Source organism: Lygodium microphyllum, chromosome 29, assembly GCF_053477565.2.
Source record: "Lygodium microphyllum isolate KBCC chromosome 29, Lygodium_microphyllum_v1.1.10, whole genome shotgun sequence".
NCBI classification, from domain to species: domain Eukaryota; kingdom Viridiplantae; phylum Streptophyta; class Polypodiopsida; order Schizaeales; family Lygodiaceae; genus Lygodium; species Lygodium microphyllum.
The window spans coordinates 63130936-63152962 of record NC_141163.1 but is presented as its reverse complement, the minus strand read 5'-3'; the positions used below and the strand labels follow the sequence as shown (position 1 = coordinate 63152962).

The window sequence follows — 22027 nt, the reverse complement described above, 5'->3', positions numbered from 1 at the left end:
AAGCCAGTCCCGAAGCTGGGCCATAGCTGGGGAATGTTCTACTACCTGACCATAAATCAATGTTTCCTTTAGCTCCAGCTCCTTAGCTCTCAGGCGGCTGAGAGCTACTCCTCAGAGAGGACGATGCGCAAGGTGTTTGACTAGGGGGCACTTGCTGAGTTCACTGGCGTCTGACCAGAGGTTTCCATTGCCCGTCCCTTCTGAGAGAACTACCAATCATGTCGCGGTGCTACCTGAGGGGGGAAAGTTGCTGCAAATAGAGGGAACAACTGGAGGGTGGGGGGGGAAAGAGAAAGCTGTTGTTTTTGGGAGTGAGTGTGTGTGTGTGTGGGGGGGGGGTGTGCAGGCCGGGGCAGCGAACTGTTGGGGCGGGGGGGACAATCATGCCTAGGCAAACGAGCTTGTGACGTGACGGGTGTTGAGCGACACTTCATATGTCTACTTAGGGGTCACATCAGAGTCCTAGACACTCTAGATAGGGTATCAAGCAACATAAAAGAGCAAATGGATCCCTTGCCCAAGGACCACAAGAGGTTGGTCAAGTGGCCATGGATTATTACACTGCTCTGTTGGCCATGACAACGAGGCCTCCAAGATTGGAGAGGGATAGAGAGATTGTGTGGTAGAGTACCAAGAGAGTGGTCACAAAGAGCATAAGGATACATTTCATGGCCCCATTCTTAGAGGAGGAGATTGTGGAGACCTTGCTAACACTACCATCAAGGAAGTGCCCAAGGGTTGATGGATTTGACAAGGATTTCTTCCTCGGCTATTGGGATGTGATCAACACAGGACTTTTAGTAGCATTCCAAGAGATCATGATGTTGGGAGATATGCCGGAAAGGATGTTAGATGGATTGATTCACCTCATCCCAAAAGGCAATGGAGATAGACTGGAGATCACACAGTGGAGACCAATCACTTTGCTTGGAACAGCATATTAAATCCTAGCCAAAATGATCAACCTCAAACTATCTCTCTTGATGCCAGACCTCATTGACCCTACGGAAACTGCTTTTGTTAAAGAGCATAGCATCCTTGACATATTTTCACCTTCTGGGAGTCCACAGCTCTTGCATGATCTAGGGGACAAAATCTCATTGTTTTGCTTCTTGCTTTCAAGAAGGCCTATGATAGAGCACCATGTTGAGGATGGGCTTCCCAAAGTAGTGGATCAGAGGTGTATCGGCTCACATTCAAGTCCTCGTTGGTGGGACCAAAGGTGCCAGATTCAATATTTAGAGGTTCGTGAGATAGGTGGCACCCCTCCTTTTCTTATTTGTTGCAGAGGCTATGAGTTCCTTCTTGAGGGATATGAATACAAGTATTTGAGGCATCAGCCTTCCCATTCCAGAGTTTGAGGAGTTGCTAGATGTAGAGTTTACACATGACACATCTATCTACCCAGATGGGATGAGGAGAATTTCAAGGCCTTTGTAGCTGCAAAGCCTCAGGAGCTCTTATTAACTGGCACAAATCCTATGATTTTGGGTTTGCAATACTCGGCAAATAGACTAGAAACCACATGAGAGTTTTACTTGGGTCTGGCATGGCACTTTTGTGAGATACTTGGGCTGCCATGTAGGCATTGATATTTCTTCAAAGCAGCAGCTAGCACCCTTATTACTTAGCATAATACAAAAGCTGCTATATTGGAGCATAGCAAGACTATCACTAGCAGGCATGGTGGTAGTTGCAAATCAGGTTCTATTAGCCACCATGTGGTACATAACTTCTTGTTGGGCCTTCTCTAGGTCATGCATTGGCCAAGTGAAGCAGCTCATCAGGAATTTCATTTGGTTGGGTGGAGATGGTAGTCCTATGAGGGCTAAGGTAGCTTGGGATGTTGTCATCGAGCCTAGATGTAGGAGTGGTTTGGGGGTTGTGGACCTAGATAGTCAGAGTAGAGCACTGATGGTAAAGCTCATTGTGAGGGGTCTTCTTCCAAGTGAGAAGCTATGGAAGAAGCTACTATTATGGAGATTAGAGAGTCGTTCCCGCTCATGGAGGGCCGTGGCAGCCTAGTACACATTGGATATTTCAGCATATCCAAGCTACTGGACTTGGGAACAGCATATCCAATCTATTATACGAGCATGGAGATCACTATCTACAAGACTACATTAGATTGACCCCAAGGAGTGTTGAAGAGAAGTTGAGGCTGTCACTTCCTTTTAATCAGCTACTCAAGACAAAGAGAGGCCACACCATTGGAGAGAAAACCCTCCTATCTCAGGGGAGGTTCTCTACATATGTAGCTTCTACAGTAGGGGAGTGGTTTGCCTTTTTGGAGCTACCGGCCCATATATAGCGATAGAGACTGAGGCATGAAGGGTGCTAGAGTCATATTGGAGAGCATCATGCAGGTGGTATCCCTTGAATGGAGAAATAACACAGTGACAGATGAGACATGGATAGGGCTCTTTACCAAAGGAGGGATCCTTCTTGTAGTGGTAGCCACTAGTGGGGGGAGTGTGTTTACTTTTTCAGTAGAGATGGATGGCAAACTTAGGCAAGAGGATATGGATCAGTTAGAGTTCACAGGATGCTCTCTACAAAGGATTAGAATTGTGGCTCATTGTGATAGAACTTGGTACTTAGACTCACACCCTGAGACTTGTATGGAAGATGGATGGAGACATTGGGCATATAGGAAGAGGCCACTACTACAGAGGCTTTAGTGGGATCCTGGGGAGTGGGTATGGAGAGATCCACTTGCAAAGATGCCTGAAGATGTCCCCTTCTTTGGCTATACCGCTAGGTTGGGGGGAGAATACAGATGAGCAGGACTAGAGTGGTGCAGCTACAGCTGAGCACTGGACTATGCAGGGTATATCACAGCCTTTCCTAGCAGACTTCTAGAGGAGATCAGAGGACAACTTTATACCAAGAAAGATTTCACTCTTTCTTTGGTTACTAGCACACAGGAGTTTAGTAGTTGGTACATGACTTGGCTATGGTAGAGAACCTATTCCTTGTGGTAGATGTGCGGAGCATGAGGAGACTGAGACTCAGAGGCATTGCTTATGGGATTGCCCACAAGCTCAAGAGGCCTAGAGGACAGCCCTTAGGGTGGTGTTTCATAGCACTACAGATTCTATGATTGCTATGTGGGGGACAGTTGCATGGGTTAGTGACAGAGGCTGAGCTTGTGGGAATCAGGATGTACAGGGGTGTCAAGCTTATCTCATCTCGGGGCAGCTTGTGAGTAGGACTTTCATACTAGATTTCTCACAGACAGTATGGACTCAGGGGCATTGTCACAGATGGGAGCTCATAGCTAGCATTATTGCTTGGTACATATGGACAGCCAGATGTAGCCAGACCTACAGCAGAGACTCTCTCCAAGATCTGGACAGAGACTGTGCATACTCTTTGTGGGAGATGGGAAAGAATATAGGGCAGCTTGGAGACTATGAGGAAGAGGAAAGATGCTTTTCTCTAGACTTGGGATTCTAGCACCTTTTTCCTCTTCTAGATCCACATGGTTTGGCTCTATAGACCTTCTGACTGGCTATTCACTCAAGTTTTGTAATAGACTTCCCCTTGTTATATAAATCTTGATATGGAAGTCCCTTACAGGGCTGCTTTGTGATTGGGTTTTGCCTTGGGACACTTTGTTTTGAGGTGTGTTAATAGAATTAACTTTTCTCTAGAAAAAAAAAAAATAGAATTTTTTCTCTTCATAGGAAGAAAGTACATCCTTTCTTTTTCCAAAGAATAAAGGTTACAACCTTTTGTTTTGCTATTCATGTGAAATATCCTCATTTGCAGACTCTATGTGGCTGGGGGTGTGGATGCAAATGGAGAACCTCTAAGTTCATTATATGTCCTTCCTTTGGGGAACGAAATCAAGAATGATGTAAAGCTGAGGTAGATTTTGACTTTTAACTTTTCTGGTTTAACAAAAAATAGTTCTACAGATTACATTAAGGCTAATACCATCACATTTGTTGAACATTTTGCAGCACAAATCTCATGAGTTCAGGCTTTCATGAAAGGACTTCAGGAATCCAGTATCGTAAGTACATTTCTCAATTGAGCATGTTTGTGTAAGGACTGAACGTTTTTATTCAACGAGGAAGATGCAACCAAACCCTCAATTAGCACAGCTAGAGCTGATAGCTCTGGCATTGGGCTGTTCAAGCTTTTTTATCACAATTTTTGCAGAGTGGAATCTATATTCAAACATTTCTTCTATGCACCTCATCTCTTGTTTTTGTAGTATATCTTCTCTTGGAAGAACTGATCACTCCCCCATACTGTTAATCTGCTGCCATCCATGCCACTTGGATTTCCCTATCAAGCCACCCAACCCAGCCTTCTGCTATCATGCCCCCCGCCCCCCCACAACAATCACACTGCTCTCTTTCTGCCACCCACATTTGCACCACCTCCTCCCCTTCAAGGTGCCTCCATAGCACCTCCCTGTTCTGCTGCTGCCCTTGTTTTTGCCCACCTTCTCCCTGTTTCTGACTGCTGCCCCTATTACTGCCTGCCTCCTTTTCCCTACTGCCCTCACTACCATCTCCCTTTTTCTTTCCTCCAGCATCATGTTTTTGATTCCCTTCTTGTTTCTTCCATTGCTGCCTCATCTCTGTCTCCCTTGTGGCTGCACTTTCCTCACCATTTCCTTACCTCATGGGATTCTTCCCCAAGCCTCGCAACCAAGTCTGCCACCTTGCATTTAGTTCTATCATAGCAGCAACTTCATTCATTTTTGGAAATGAAGGAGGACTATGAGCAGAAGGATGTCTTCGGATAGGTCAGACACATCCCCTCTCATACCCAACTTCGGGATTGGCTTTACTCCACCCTTCACATCAGTGCCTAGCACATTACCAAGGCCAAAAAATTGGGACAAGGCAGTTTCATGGTTTGGCTCTTGTTCATGGAGACCACAGAGGAGGTGGTAGACAGATCTCCAATGGTCTCAGCAAGAGGAGTCATGCCTGGTACCATGTTATAATGGATTCATTATAGTCTGTTTCAAATTTCCAAGACCACAACATGTTTCTCCAACACTCCATCACTCTCCTCTTCCAGGATTAGCATTGAAGTTCTGCCATTGTAGCATGGCCATAGCAAGCTCAAGCACTACTGCAGATCGGCTCTAGAAAGGCCGCATAAGTGTAGTATGGTAGCTCCAGTAGCACTACAGATCAGTTCCAGCAAAGCCACAAAAGCAAAACATGGAAACCAGCCTTTTTGCTCACTCGGTGGAGGCCTTTTACTTTATGGAAGGCTTGACTTGAGTAAATCCTAGATGGCACCTTTCTGCAGCCAAAGCGATTCTCCCAGGTAGTTCTGGAAGAGTGGCTACATTGGTGGTTGCTGCAATCATTACTCTTTGGTGCCCACTTTAGAGAGTCATGAGCACTGTAGAAGCAGTTACTACAAGTCAGCTATGTTGTAGCAAAGCATTGGCCCACCACCCCACCCATCCTTTCTGAATTGCAGGGATGAGAGTGAGGGTGAGGGTGAGGTTCTGGGAGGGGCAAGGGTTGGGGGAGGGGGGAGGGGGGAGGGGGGGAAAGGCCAAGGGGTAGAGGCTGAAGAGGCCAAGGGTTGGGAAAAGCATGGGGGTGGCTGAGGGGTGGGGAGTGGGGGAAAAGGCCAAGGGATAGAGGCTGAAGAGGCCAAGGGTTGGGAGAAGCATGGGGGGTGGCTGAGGCATGGGGAGTGGGGGGAGGGGGAGGGTGGGAAGGCTGAGGACAAGAGGGCAAGTTAAGTGGGTGATTGCTAGTGGAGAGGACAAGAGGGCAAGTTAGAGAGCAATTGCAGGAGAAAAGGTGGAGTACGTTGAGGGGAGGATGCGGTTAGCAGGAGGGCAAGTTAGAGCGCAATTGCAGGAGAAAAGGTGGAGCAATGTTGGGGAAGGAGGATGCAGTAGAAAATTGCTCTAGAAAGTCTTAGTGACATCAAGGGTGCCAATGTGGTGAGGCAAGCTAGAGTAACGGGCTATAGAAGCAGCATTCTCATGCGAGGACAAGAAAGCAAGTTAGAGTGTGGGATGTTGGAGGAAAGCTGGAGCAACACTGAGGGAAGGTGGAGGTGGTGGATGTTGAATGGAAACTTATGGAGAATTACTAGAGGAAAGCTGGAGAAACATCTGGGAGAAATTCTTGTAAAGGCGAGCTAGAGCTGCATAACTCCTATCCTGGATTTGTAGGAGCTGAAGCAATTGCACTTGCATGTTATGGAAAGCTCAAGGAATTTTTATGGCACTTTCAATTTTCAAGAAAACCTGCAGGAATCTGAAGAAAAAGGTGTAATTTTATTAAGCTGAAATTCACAGAAAAGGGAATTTTGTATTACCTATTGAATGCACATGGTATGTAGATTTTTCTTCACTGTGAACCCCCCTAAGACAACATCACACATGACAATCCCTTGTAATGTGTGGCTGAGTTACTATGTAGGTGCTTCAGAATGCTGTAGCATTAATTGTATTTGCTACAGCAACAACAAGAGGGAGTCCTTTCTTGAATGGTTTTCTAATTAAGAGGGTTCCCTTGGGCTGCTATGTTGAGGACAACAACAATATTGAATGTCATTATTGTCGTAAGCCAAGCACTTGCACGGAAATGTGCACTTGTATGTGTGGCAAAGGACCTTGTGATGAATGCATTATTGGTCCAAGGACAAACTACCGCTGGCAATCCTATGGGAGATTGTGTGCTCATGATTTCATTTTTATTTTCTTGCAAATAAAGTGTGGCTAATTATATTATTTCAGAAAAAACCAGAATACAAGGAAGTGCCCATGCTCAACAGACTAGCTCGAGCTGATACAGAGCCACGGAAATATCAAATATACAAGCCTCTCACGGCGGTCTAGGGGGGATGAGGGGACAAGAAGTCCTGGAGGGGGGGGTGTATTGCCATCTGGGGCTGCCTGCCTGCATCACAAAAAACAGGTCCTAGCCGCCCCACGTACGCATGAAATGAAAACGGAGCTCTTGCCGAGCTCGAGACTCGCCTTGCACCTGGTCCCATCGGCCATGGAGGGAGTGGATGATGGAGGTCAAGAGCTGTGCTAACGTCACCTGTGCTGAAAGTCTCTCCTTGCCAAAGACCTCCTAACACCGCGCTTTCCAAATATGCCATCCAGTAAGACTCCCTATGATCTCCCATACCTCAGGGCGGTCTGCTGTGTGCTCCAATACCTGGCGGATGGGTAGAGCCTCCAAACCGACCATTGCGCACGACCCTACCTCAATAATGAATATTGTGTCCTGCATCCCAACCTCATATAGATGGTGATGGCCTTGGCTAACTGCCTGCCAACAGAAAGTTCCCCATGAGATATATCCAGGGCTTGGTACTGTACGGCAGAGGATGCGGCATGCTCCTCTCCACACGAGTTGCGCCGCCTCACACGACCAAAGGCAATGCTTTGGGGACTCCAAAGGCTACAGTGTGCAGCATTTACAACCTCCCTTCTTCTGCATTTGGGCTAACAAGCTCCCCACCGCCAGGTCTCCATGTGCCACCACCCATAAGAAATACGATACCCTCCTTGGCCTCCAACTATCCCATAGGCGGCGCTAGAAGGTCCATCAGAAAGCCTCCATGATGCTGTGCTTCGCTCAATGCCTGCTGCGCAACGGCGCCCAATCCATGTCCTCTTGCATCAGTACGTGTCTGCCAATCCTGGTTCTGTACTCTAGGAGCCTCGATGGCTTCTTGGTGACCGCAGTGGCCGGCCATAGCCACTCTCCGGGATCCCACTCCAGCTCGTCAAGTAGCCTGCCCTCCCACATTCAAAGGCGCCAGTCCCTGAGCTCTTCCTAGAAGACATAAAGGTCCAGCCGCCGCTATGTCTTCCCCTAAAGGCCAACCAGCCGAATCCTCCTCCATGAAAGGACAACTATCCCCTCATCTTACTGCCCTCTATCAAGGGCCAGATGCCCCCCCTCCTGCACGGTGAAGAAGGTCCCATGTGGGGCACCTCCCACTCTACCCACCACCTATAGGGGGATACATGCTAGAGAAAACCTAGCGGCCCATACCTTCCCAAGCTCTACCGGCTCTCGTCTCAGGGGGGCAAGCCACTCTTGAGGTATTGCTACGTCAATCTCCCTTCTCCTCAACTCAACTCCTCTCTAGCAACCCAATGCCCGTTGCAACACCTCCTCGTCCACCCTCCTGTACACCTCCCGCCATGTCCTAATGGTGCGAGCCGAGCCTACCTCCCAACTAGCCCACTGGATGTTGGGGCACTCGCCAATCTGTAGCCCCTCCCGATCTCTGACTTGGGGGTTCCAGATCACTGGCTGGTGATCTATCTCCTCCTGGCAGCCTAGGTGGTCTGAATAAGGGCCTTACAGAGGCCCTACCACACACGAAGAAGATTGCGTAGCAAGGGGGATCTGGGGGGGGAAATCTGGGGTGTCGTGAAAATCCATATCAGGGATGGCCTCCAATCACCGCGCCAAAGCCTTGGCCTGCACTCCTGGAGACCCTCCTGCAATATGATCTTCCAGGTCTGCCCTCCTTGTGTGAGACCATGAACTACTAGCTTGCCCAAAAGGGCCATGCTCTGATACTCTGGGTCGATGATCCCGAGCCCTCCCTCTAACCAATGCCGAATGATGGTCGCCCGCACCACCTTGGCGCGGAAGTCCCTGGAGCCATCTGACCTGGCCCAAAGGAGGCTCCACACTAGAGAGCAAAGCTAAGCTATACAAGACATGGAGAAGCACCAACATGAGACAATGTACCAAGCTGTCGCTAGGACCTCGTTAACCACCAGGGCTCGGCCTGCTAGGAAAAGGCGAGCGGTGCTTTAGTAGGTCAGCTTCCTCTGAGTAGAATTAAGGACTAGAAGAAATTGCTAGGCGGGAATGATGTCAAGTCCCACCTCGAACCCTAGGTAACGGACGGTCTGCCCTCTGCTCACTCATCTAAATCCCAAGTGGACACCCCACTCCGTGCTAGAGTCCGGGTCTGTAAGGAAACCAACCGACTTTCACCAGCTGATTTTCGCTCCTGCTGCAGTATAGAACACCTTGAGGACTAGTCTCACTCTCTCCAGCATCAACTCATCGTCCTCAACGTAAAGTGTGTATCATCTGCATACTCTGAGTCTAATAGCTTCGTCTCCTCTCACACTGAAAGTTGGAGGCAACGTTGCCCGCTTACACGTGACCTGAGGAAGTGAAACATCGCCCCTGCAAATAGTAAGAACAGGTACGGGGCCAAGGGGCAGCCCTGCCAGACCGATCTCTACAGCCGAAACTCCTCCCCTCGCCTACCACCTATGAGAACCTTGCTGGTGGCCGAACTGTACAATGCAGAGACCCCACGGATCCATGCCTAGTGGAAGCCCATCCTCACCATAGTGCCCTCTAAGAAGTTCCAGTCCACCTTGACATAGGCTTTCTCAAAATGCAGGAGTAGTACAGCCAATCCGTGGCCACTGTGTTGGGCTCACTCCATCACCTCAAAGAAGGTAAAGACATTGTCCAAGATGCTCCTATCCTGGATAAAGCCTGTCTGTGTGTCATGAATGATGTTTTGCAGTACAGGGCAAAGTCACCTACCAATCATTTTTGCCAGTGCCTTATAGGCCACTGACAACAAGGTGATCGGTCTCCACTGGGATAGCTCCAACAGGTCTTCCCCTTCGGGAAGGAGATTGATAAGTCCTACCGAAAGACTCCTTGGCATCCATCCCGAAGTGAAAGTCTCCTAGAAAGCCAGCAATAAGGGGTCCTTCACCACTTCCCAGTAGGTAGTGAAGAAGGCCTTAGAGAGGCCATCCTCTCTCGGGCATTTTTGCCCATCCTGTATATGGAAGCCTTCCTCTAGTTCCTTCTCTGTGAAGGGGGCTAGGAGGGAGCGTCCCATCTCCTTTGTGACAAGGGACGGGATGTGATCCCAGACCGGGTGTCTGCATCGCTGACCTCTAGCTGAGGCTGTCTCCTACTGAAAAAGGCATTTGTAATAGTCGGTGGCAATCTCCATCACCTCGTCTAGGCTAGAATGAGTTCTCCCATACTAATCCCGAAGACTAGGTATCTGCTCTCCTAAGGTGCGGGACTGGTGCACCTGGAAAAACTCCCTGCACATTGTGTCTCCCTTCTGCGCCCACAACGCTGCTGAGGTGCGGAATGAGAACTCCGAGCGCCTGTCCTCTAGGCCGGTGATGGTTGCTCACGCGCGCACCTCTTGTGCATGGAGGATGGGATCCCCTGGTGCCTCCTGTAGTAATCTCTGCATGGCTACTAGGTCCCGCCAGAGTGCTCTCTCCTCCTCCCAACTCTGCTACTTGGCCTATAGGGCTGTCTCCTCACAGATACTACTCGACTCGGCTAGGACCTCTGCAATCTTCTCTGCAATCCGATCTCTCTTGCCCCACTCCCTAGTCCAAATTTGCTCAATCTGTCTCTTCACCTCCTCCCTCCTATAGATCGAGTTAGGGATCCGACACGATCGTGTGTCTAGGACAGATCATGGGGGATCAAGTGTCAGGAGAACCGGATAGTCATCAGACAAATTGGTGCCTGCTAACTACTCTACCTAGCCTCTATGAGAGCATCCCCACTCTCCCACATAGAACCTGTCCAGCCGCTCTAGCAAGACTCCACCTAACCGCCTGTATTCCCAAGAAAAGTCCAGCAACCTCTCCCTCCTGTGGAAAGCTAGGTCTCTCCAAGAATCGCATGCTCCTACTACCAGAAGGAAGACCTCCCATGCCTACGGCTCCTCCCCAGTTATGCCCTCGTAGTTTCTGCCTCTGCCTTGCTGGTCCTCTAAAGCCTCTAGGTTGTTGATGTCTCCTCCAACAATCCAGGAGTCCACCTCTGGGAGTCCATCCACGATCTCCACCCAAAACCTGCTGTGTGCCCTAACCTTAGTAGGGGCATAGACATTGAGGACTCCAAGGCACAAGTCCCCAATATCTAATTTGATCCATAGAACCCTCCCTACCACGATCGTCTTGTGGTCTCATACACAGGCGGTGAGGCTCGGGCCAATCGAGGTGCATACACCTCCACTCGTGCCATCGGCACCAATGGCGTGCTCCCAGTAAGTGTGTGAACTACCCAGGAGTACCTTCCCTACCTGTCGGCCTGGGTGGGACTGAGCTTGTGCTCCTGAAGAAGTAAGATGTTGATCCGTCTAGCAAGAGCAAGCTAGAGCTTCTCTCAAACAACCAACTTCCTGGAACCACGTGCTCCACTATAGTGAAGGCTATTCACATTCCAGGATTCAAGATGTAAACTCATGGGGAAACTTGTGACTGACCGAACAAACATCTATTCGGTGTGGAAGCTGCTGACAAAGAAGAAGAGCTATGAGGCACGCAGATACGCTTCACTATCAGCCTGGACGGTGAACTCCATTCCCCCATGGTGGCAGACCATGGGGGTGATGGATGCGCGTGGTGGTATCACCAAGGCATCTATCAGTCAAAGGCTGAGAGGCGAGACTCTATACACTGGTAGAAGTCGGCCGCCTGAGCTAGGGGCCACTCAATCACATCCATCGGAGCTCTCCACTGCGGAGGGGCTCGAAAGATAATGCTAAGATATGGGACCTTGCGGCCTCGGCCGACCAATTAATGTCCATCATGCAACGTGTCACTGCTAGGAGAAAAGTACCAATCCACCTTCTCCCATCCACTGGGAGATGTGGTCTACCACCTGGCTCTTCACCACCTCCTCTATCTATGTCGTCGTCCAGTCTCCTGTGTGAGAGGTCTGAAAGAAGAAGGCCTAGTTTGGTGCATTCGATGGTGCTAGTAAACGGACATTGCCGCTCCTTGACTTGCGCACCACAAAGATTCCCACCTCCAGGGGTAGTGGGAACTCCCTGCACTCTGCAACTCTCAAGTAAGACCACGGCTCACTGTGAAAAAACTCTTGTGGTAGCAATTGCGCTTGTCTCGAGAAAGTGTGAGGGGCGGCATGGACAAATGAGCTGGTGGCTTTGTAGAGGGAGAAAGGGAACTCGACTGTTGGTGAGTGGAGGATGTCGGCGTATGGGGCTCCTCCCCTCGTGTGGGGGATGGGGGGGAGGTCATCTGTACTGTGTGGGGATCAGGGGGGATGGTTGGCAAGAGTGGTGGTGGGGAGGGGGGAAATGAGGTGTGTTGGGGTGGTCAGGGGCACCCGGTGGATGAAGAGGGGGGGGAGGGGGGGATGTGGCCTCTCAGGGGAGGTGGCCTATGACGCATCCGTGGGGGGTGGATGCGTAGACTTGTGGTCCTATCGAGTGGGGCAAGGAGGGGGGGGCCACGTGGTGTTCTGTCGGGGAGGGGCGAACACTTGCCCTCCTACTTCCCTGTTTCCATGGCTGTGTCTAAGGGGGTGGTTGCAGCCCCCCCTGCCGCCTCCCCCTCTGTTGTCTCTGGACCCGTGTGAAGCCATCCACATCCACCTCTGGGCTTGTCAACGAAGCCATCTTGGCTCCGAATCGCGTACAGTCTATTTCCTGATACCCAAACTCATGGCAATGCAGGCATTGCCCTGTCTGCTCAGTCACAATAACCTGCTGCCTGAAGGAGTGTCCATATGCCTCAATCTCCAAAAACTGTGGTATATTCTTTGTCTCTTTCACTGCCACCCGTACCTTTGGGACTCCTGATGCTGTCACTGCATTTGCGAAGGAGGCAGGAAGAAGAGTGCCGAAGAGCCGTTCGAAGTCCTCCACTAGCTGGCAATACCCTAGCCAATCCAGGGAAGAGTAGGGTGACCTGATGTCTGAGGAACCTGTTGTGGAGCACGAATGCCTCCACTGTGAAGCCACTCTACCAAGGAACTATGTAGATGGCCCCCTTCGTGGAAGCATAGGGTGAACTGGCCACTTGCTCACGGGTTGCATCTGTCAAGGTGAGTCATACCATGAAGATCCCTTGCCCCATGAGGACCGTCTCCACGATCTGCGCAATGTGGAGTGAAGCCAATCCCGAAGCTAAGCCCTGGATGGGGAGTGTCCTACGACCTGACCGAAGATCGCTGTTTCTTTTAGCTCCAGCACAGACTACTAAGAGCTATTCCTCGGAGAGGACGACGTGCAAGGTGTTTGACTGGGGGCACTCGCAGAATGCACTGGCATCAGACCAGAGGTTTCCATTGTGCATCCCTACTGAGAAACGTGCCGATCACACTGCTGAACTGCTGGAGGGGGGTTTGGGGGTGGGGGGGCGGGGTTCTATTCTGCTTTCTGATGATGATGGAGCCATTGGGCGCCACTAGAAATGTTTTCAGATTGAAGTCATGCGGGTGAGGGGCCTGGAGCTGCCGGTTGAATGGGACGGGGGACAGCACAGGAGTTGGGGGGGCGTTGATGGGCGTGGGGCAGCGCTGTGGGAGAGCCAGCTCGATAGCGCAACAATCTGGCAGGGGGGTGAGGTACAGTGCATCGCGGGGGGCGCTGTCGGGAGAGACGAGGGGGTAGCGGGGGTGCAGTGGCAGGTCAGCAATGACAGGCGACTGAATTTGTTCGATTAGGTAGTTCCACTTATCAAGAACCAAAGCTAGAGAAGTCTTTTTGCTAGGTAGTTAGAGTTCTCTGCATAGACATTTGTGCATGTACTATGTACTATAGACTTTGATGCATCATTCAACAACAAAGGAAGACAACTATTCCTGTAAGTGATAGATATGATGTATTGTTACCTCTAAAGAAGAGATCTATGTGCTCATCTTTCCATGGAAATCATTTGCCCTGGCCAGGGTCTACTACCCAGGAAGAAGTGCTTTTTATTCAAAATGTCTAATAAGGGCCAAGCTTTTGGTGTGGACCTTCTAAATTACACAAGGAGGACTAGCAATGGAGAGTTGTGCAATGCATGGGTGTAATTTGATCACATCCATTGAGCCAGTGGTTGGGTTAGCATGGTCTATCATGTTTGGATGCGAAGATAAGAACGTCAATTTGGTGCATCATGATGTGGCTTTGAAAGCCTAATTCTTGGTTGAATTTTACTGCAATGTGCAAGAACTCATGACTATTGCTACGTGCGAGATGACGGAAGGACATTGCCAACAAGGTGTTCTTTTGTGAGTGATTGAACTTTATGATTCAGCAATGTGGATATCCATTTACTGTTTTTTATGGGTTCATGGCTGCTGAGACTGGGGCTAACTAATTCGATGTGAGAAATGTGTTCAATAGGGCTCCTATAACATCATTGAGGGGAGGGAGAGGTCTTGCTTGTTCCACTAGAAGCAAAGCCTGCACCAACATACAAGGAAGTTTGTTTAAAAAGAGAAGCAAAAGGAGAACCTTCCAATGTGTGAATAATGCAAATCAGCACAAACAAAAGCCAACACTGAAACACAAAGGACCTTATATGAAAGTGGTGATGCAAAGGTAACGCACATGAAAGTGGCATCGCATCCATGGATATTTGGCTTAATTGGTGGAAAAATCACATTGCTCATTGGGGCAACCCAATGTATGTTGTAAGGAATTGAAATACATGTGATTCCATGGATTGCTATGTGTGAGGTTGTTGAGTTTGATGGCTGGGTTGGAGGGCTTCAAGAACAAGTTCTCACTCTGTGATGCATCATGCATGTCTGTCTGAGATGGGCAATGCCTTGCTTCAGAATGCAAGATAGCACACATATATCATCCATACACATCTTGGTGATGGCTCAAGCATGGAAGCACTTTTATAGTAGCTTGCAGTGAGGAACACCCTGATCCCACCATAGTTTGCACATATTGCACATGTAGTAGTGGGAACTCCCATGCTCACGAAACCAACTTATAATGTAACAAGGAGACTTTGCTAACACAATTAGATATTTACGGATACTATAGGAAATTGCTCTCACAAACCAGGTTTTCTCATGGAGACCAGGGACAAGAAACAAAGAGGACATCCTCATGAGATTTCATTTGATAGTGCGGGAGAAATGACCATATGTTGGGTAAGTGATTGCAAAAGTGTATCCAACAAAGGAGATCTGTAGGTGCCTTTAGCTCCACGCTAGTCACGTCGCATTGCTGGTCCCCGCCCCGACTGCTCCATCGCGCCAACCCCCCTACCTTTCCCTCGCGCCTGCCTTGGTTTCCACTAGTCGTCACCATCATGCCCCCTCCCAAAGTCGTTGCTTTGTAGCAAGCTCCCCCCTGCCCACGACTGTTCCAGCACGCCAACCCCCCGCCTCTCCCTCGTGCCGCCCTGCCTTACCTGCCTGCCGGCATCATGCCCCCTCCCCGGCCCGTCGCCATCTTCCTCTCCCGCGGCGCTGCCCCCCCCCCCCCGGCCATACCCACCCCCCGCGGCACGTTGCCTCCGCCCCACGGTCTCGGCTCCGTCCGACAGACCTACCACTCCCTACGTAGTGCTTGTTGTAAGCCGACCATCCGTGGCGTCCAACACCTCCCCCATTGTCAAAAATAGCAACTCCCCCCCCCACCATCGGCCGGTCCCCCCCGACCCTCCAATTGCTCCCTCCATCTACAGCAACTTCCCCCCTCCCCAAGTAGCACCGCAATGTGATTGGTAGTTTCTTAGAAGGGACGTGCAATGAAAACCTCTGGTCAAACGCCGGCACATTTAGCGAGTGCCCCCCAGTCAAACACCTTGCACGTCGTCCTCTCTAAGGAGTAGCTCTTAGCCGTCCGGGCTACAGAGGTGGAGCTAAAGGAAACAGCGATCTATGGTCAGGTAGTAGGACATTCCCCAACCAGCAAGGCCCAGCTTCGGGACTGGCTTCACTCCACGTTGCGAATCAGCACAGCGTAGATCATGGAGGCGGTTCTAATGGGCCAACGGATCTTTGTGGTGCGGCTTAGCTCAGCAGACACAGGCGGTGAGTTACTAGCCAGTTCACCCTATGCATCCATGAAGGGGGTCATATACATGGTCCCTTAGTACATTGGCTTCAAAGTGGAGGCATTTGCACTCCACAATAGGTTTCTTCAACACCTGGTCACCCTTCTCTTTCCCAGCATGGCAATAGAGTATCACCAGTTGGTGGAAAAATTTGGACGACTCTTCGGCACTGTCCTTCCCACATCTTTCGCAGACGCAATGATAGTTGCAGGAGTCCCAAAGGTACAGGTGGCAGTGAAAGAGGTCAAGAATATCCCACAGTTCCTAGAGATTGAGGCAGGCAGACACTCCTTTAGGCAGCAGATCATTGTGAGTGGGCAGCTAGGGTAGTGTCTGTGCTGCCATGACTTTGGGCACCAGGCAGCAGAGTGCACGCGCTTCGGTGCTAGGGTGGCTCCACCGACAGCCCCACAGGTGGATGCAGACGGTTTCACACAAGTACAGAGATGACAGAGAGGGAGACGGCAAGGGGGACCGTAGGGAGCTCCTCAAACACAGCCACCGCAAGGAGCTGTAGAGCGAGCATCCCCCCCCTTGCAAAGCACCACGCGACTGCCCCCTCCGCGCCCTGCCCACAAGTCCATAGATCTACACATCCACCCCCCACAGAGGCATCATAGGCCGCCTCACTAGAGGGCCCACAGCCCCCCCCCCCCCCAACGGTCCCTCCCCTAACCCCAGTCAACAACCCCTCTCTCCCGAAGACACTGGCCCCACCCCACACCTGCCGGGTGCCTCTGACCACCCTACGATCTCTTGATCCTCCCCCCCCCATCACCCTCTCCGCCCTGCCCCCCCCCCCCCCCCCCGATCCCCACCCAGTACAGGTGAACCCTCCCCCACCCATCCCCCCCCCCCAACAGGAGGTGAGGAGCCCCAGACGCCGACATCCTCCACCCATCGGTTGTCTAGTCCCCCCCTCCCTCCCTCACACAGCCACCAGTTCATCTATCCATGCTGCCCCCCACACTTACTCGAGATAGGTGCAATTGCTACCACATGAGTTTTTTCGCAGTGGGCCGTGGTCTTATTTAAGAGTTGTGGAGCGCAAAGTTTTCCCACTACCCCTAGAGGTGGGAATCTTCGTGGTACGCAAATCTAGGAGCGGCAAGGTCCATCTATTAGCAACACCCGATGGACCAAACTACGCCTTCTTCTATCAAACCTCACACACAAAAGGCTGGACGATGACTCAAGTAGAGGAGGAGGTGAAGAGCCAGGTGGCAGACCACATTTCCTAGTGGATGGAAGAAGGTGGATTGACACTTTTCTCTAGCAATGGCCGGGTTGCATGATGGACATCAACTAGTGGGCAGGGACCGAGGTCCCTCATCTGAGCATTATCTTTCGAGCCCCCCCGCAATGGAGAGCACCAGTAGATATGATAGAATGGCCCCTGGCACAAGCGGCCCATTTCTACCAGTGTACTGAGTCTTGCCTCTCAACCTAGTTGATTGATCCCCTAGTGGTACCACCAAGCGCATCCATCACCCCCATGGTCCGACCGAGGGCTACCATGGGGAAATGCAGTTCACCATCCAAGTCGGCAGCAAAGCATATCTGCATGCCTCATAATTACTCTTCTTCGTCAACAACTTCCACACCGAACAAATGCTTGTTCGGTCAGTCACAGGTCTCTCCATGAGTTTACACCTTGCATCCTGGAATGTGAATAGCCTCCACTATAGCGGGGCACGTGGTTCCAGGAAGTTGTTTGTTCGGTGGGAGCTGCAGCCTGCCCTTGCCGAACAGATCAACATCTTACTTCTGCAGGACCACAAGCTCCACCCACCCAAGTCCAGAGGGTAGGGAAGGTACTCCCGGACAGCTCGCACACTTATTGCGAGCATGTCATCGGTGCCCACAGCAGGAGCAGAGGCATATGCACCTCTATTAGCCCGAGTCTCACTGCCTGCGTACGAGATCACGGGACGATAGTGGCAGGGAGGGTTCTATGGATCAGATTGGATATTGGGGACTCATGCCTTGGAGTCCTCAATGTCTATGCCCCTACTAAGGTTAGGACACGCAGCAGGTTCTGGGTGGAGATTGCGGATGGACTCCCAAAGGTGGACTCCTGGATCGTTGGAGGAGACTTCAACAACCTAGAGGCTTTAGAGGACCAGCCGGGCAGAGGTAGAAACTACCAGGGCATAACTGGGGAGGAGCAAGAGGCATGGGAGGTCTTCCTACTTGCAGTAGGAGCACACGATGCCAGGAGAGATCCTGCCTTCCATAGGAGGAGAGATCATTGGATTTCTCTTGGGGATACATGCGGCTAGGAGTCTTGTTGGAGCGGTTGGACAGGTTTTATGTGGGAGAGTGGGGATGCTCTCGCAGAGGACAAATTGGGCAGTTGGCATGCACCATGCTGTCCGATCATTGCCCAGGTTCTCTTGACACTTGATCCCCTAGCATCTACCGTAGACACACGATCATGTCAGATCCCGGACTCGATCTTTAGGAGGGAGGAGGTGACGAGATAGATTGAGCAATTTTGGACCAGGGAGTGGGGCAGGAAGGACCGGATCGTAGAGGAGGTTGTAGAGGTCCTAGCCGAGTCGACCAATATCTGCCAAGAGGCAACCATACAGGCCAGGCAGTAGAGCTGGGAGGAGAGAGCACTCCCGATCTTGTAGCCATGCAGAGATTATTACAAGAGGCAGCACGGGATCCCACCCTCCACGCACAGAAGGTGTGCGCGCGAGCAGCCATTGCTATTGCTGGCCTAGAGCACAGGCGCTCGGAGTTCTATTTCTACACCTCAGCAGCTTTCTGGGCGCGGGGAGGGGGACAGGATGTGCAGGGAGTTTTTGCAAGTGCACCAACCTTGCACCTCAGGAGAGAATATACGCAACCTTTGAGATCAGTATGGGAGGACTCATTCTATCCTGGACGAGGTGATGGAGATTTCCACCTACTACTACAGACGCCTGTTCTAGCAGGAGACAGCCTCAGCTAGAGGACAGCAATGTAGACAGCAGGTCTGGGACCACATCCCATCCCTCGTCACAGAGATGGGATGCTCCCTTCTAGCCCCCTTCACAAAGAAGAAACTAGAGGAGGCTTTCCATACACAAGACGGGCAGAAATGCCCAGGAGAGGATAGCCTCTCTAAGGCTTTCTTCACTACCTAATGGGAGGTGGTGAAGGACCCCCTATTAATGGCATTCCAAGATATTTTCACTTCAAGACAAATGCCAAGGAGTCTCTCGGCAGGCCTTATCAGTCTTCTCCCCAAAGAGGAAGACCAGTTGAAGCTTTCCCAGTGGAGACCGATCACCTAATTCTCAGTGGCCTATAAGGCACTGGCAAAGATGATTGGTAGGCGACTACGCCCCGTGCTTCCAGACATTATCCATGACACACAGACAGGCTTTGTCTAGGATAGGAGCATCCTAGACAATGTATTCACCTTCTTTGAGGTGACAGAGTGGGCTCAGCACAGTGGGCAGAGATTGGCCGTACTACTCTTAGATTTCGAGAAAGCTTATGACAAGGTGGACTGGGATTTCCTAGATGGCACCATGGTGAGGTTGGGTTTCCCCCAGGCTTGGATTTGCGGGGTCTCTGCACTTTACAGATCGGCCACCAATAGGATTCTCATAGGTAGTAGGTGAGGGGAGGAGTTTTAGCTAGAGAGATCGGTCCGGTAGGGCTGCCTCCTGGTCCCGTACCTGTTCCTACTCTTTGCAAAGGCGATGTCTCACTTCCTCAGGTCACGACTGAGTGGATTACGCGGCCTCCGACTTCCCGCGAGGAAGGAGACTGAGTTGTTAGACTCAAAGTATGCAGATGATACAGCACTCTACATACAGGACGATGAGTTGATACTGGAGAGAGTGAGGCTAGCTCTTGAGGTGTTCTGTTTTGCAGCGGGAGCAAAAATCAACTGGCAAAAGTCAGTTGGTTTCCTCACAAACCCGGACTTTAGCACGGAGTGGAGCATCCACCTGGGATTTAGATGGGTGAGTAGAGGGCAGATCGTCCGTTACTTAGGGTTCCAGGTGAGACTCAACATCAACCCTGTCCAGCAGTTTCTTCCAGTCCTCAATTCTATTCGAAAGAAGCTGACCTACTAGAGCACGGCTCACCTCTCACTAGCAGGCCGAGCCCTGGTGGTTAACCAGGTCCTAGCGATGGCCTAGTACATGGCCTCATGTTGGTGCTTCTCCTCATCTTGTGCAGTGCAGCTTCGCCGCGTAGTGCGGAACTTCCTTTGGTCCGAGTCAAATGGCTCCAAGGATTCCAGGGCCAAGGTAGCTTGGGTGACCATCATACAGCATCGATTAGAGGGAGGGCTCAAGATCATAGACCCAGAGTATCAGAGTACGGCCTTCTTGGGCAAGCTAGTTGTCCACAGTCTCACACCAGGAGGATAGACCTGGGAGGTCCTATTGCAAGAGGGTCTTCAGGACTATACACTGAGGCTTGGTGGTGAGTGGAGGCTGTCTATGAGATGGATCTTCACGTCAGCTCAGATCAACCCCCCCTCGATCACCTTTCCTATGCAGCTTGCTCCGCGTGTGGCAGGGCCTTCGTAAGGCCCTAATCTAGAACCCCCAAGCTGCCAGGAGGAGATAGACCGTCAGATGGTGATCTGGAACCCCCCGGTCAAAGATCAGGATGGGGCACAGATTGGCGAGTGCCCCCACATCCAATGGGCTGGTTGGGAGAACGGCCCGGCTCATACCATCAAGACATGGCGGGAGGTGTACAGGATGGTGGACAAGGAGATGCTACAGCGAGTATCAACCTGCCAAAGAGGAGTGGAGTTGAGGAGAAAGGAGATAGATCTAGCAATACCTCGGGAGTAGCTTGCTCCCCTGATACAAGAGCCGAGAGAGCCCATGGAGATATGGGCCACTAGGTTTTCACCAGCGGGCATCCCCCTCCAGGTAGCAAGTAGAGTGGGTGGCGCTCCACCTAGGACCTTCTTCATCGTGCAAGAGGGGGGGTGTCTGGCTCTTGATGACAAAGGGCAGCAGGATGAGGGGATTGTTGTTCTTTCATGGAGGAGGATCCGAGTGATTGGCCTTCAGGGGAAGACATGGCGGCTGGACCCTTTTGTCCACTAGGAGGAGTTCAAGGAGTGGTGCCTTTGGATCTGAGAGGGCATGCCACTTGATGAGCTAGAGTGGGATCCAGGGGAGTGGCTATGGGCCGTGGCTATGGCCAGCCACCACTGCGGTCACCAAGAAGCCACGGAGGCTCCTAGAGTACACTGCCAAGATTGGCAGACACGTATTGATGCAGGAGGATATGGATCGGGCGCCATCACGTAGCAGGCACTGGGTAGAGCACAGCATCAGGAAGCCTTTCCGACAGACCTTCTAGCGCCGCCTATGGGACAGCTGGAGACCAAGGAGGGTATCTCATTTTTTATGGCTGGTGGCACATGGAGGCTTGGCGCTGGGAAGTTGGCTTGCCCAAGTGCAAAAGGAGGGAGGTTGTAAGCACTACACACAGCAGCCTCTGGAAACCCCAAAATACCGCCTTTGGTCGTGCGAGGTGGCCCAGCTAGTGTGGAGAGGAGCATGCTGCATCCTTTACCGCATGGCTCCCAACCTTGGATGTATCTCTTGAGCTTTCTACTGGCAAGCTGTCAGCCAGGGCCATCACCTTTTGTATAAGGCCGGATCCAGGACACGATATTCATTATCGAGGCAGGGTTGTGCGTAGTGGTCGGTTTGGGGGATCCACCCATCTGCCAGGTATTGGAGCCCACAGCAAACCGCTCTGAAGTATGGGAGATCATAGGGAGTCATATTGGATGGCATATCTGGAAGGCGCAGTGTCAAGAGGTTTTTGGTGGAGAGAGACTTTCAGTGCAAGCGACCTTAGCAAAGCTCTGGACCTCCATCATCCACTCCCTTCACGGCTGATGGGATCAGGTGTAGGGCGAGTCCAGGGCTCATCAAGAGCTCCATTGTCATTTCATGCGCACTTGGGGTGGCCAGGACCTGTTTTTTAAGATGCAAGCAGGCAGCCCCAAATGGCGTTACAACCCCCCTCCATGGCTTCTTGCCCCCATCCCCCCTAGACCGCCCTGAGAGGCTTGTACATCTGATATATTTGTGACTCTGCATCAGCTCCAGCTAGTCTGTTGAGCAGGAGCACTTCCTTGAATACAGGGTTTTTCTGAAGTAATATAATTAGCCACTTTTTATTTGCAAAAAAAAAAAAAAAAAGTGATTGCAAAAGTGTGAGTAGTAAGGAAGG

The 22027-nt window shown here is 51.2% G+C and overlaps 1 protein-coding gene across 5 annotated transcripts in view; it reads left to right on the top strand.

Moving 5' to 3' along the window:
• LOC148010708 (dynein regulatory complex subunit 7-like) overlaps positions 1–22027 on the top strand; it is a 358764-nt gene that overhangs the window by 230526 nt on the left and 106211 nt on the right. For all 5 annotated transcript variants that reach the window (XM_087671014.1, XM_087671012.1, XM_087671015.1 and 2 more), the window contains 2 exons: positions 3775–3873; positions 3969–4021. In XM_087671014.1, the coding sequence (XP_087527140.1) occupies positions 3775–3873; positions 3969–4021 (152 nt within the window). The remainder of the gene's footprint in view (positions 1–3774; positions 3874–3968; positions 4022–22027) is intronic.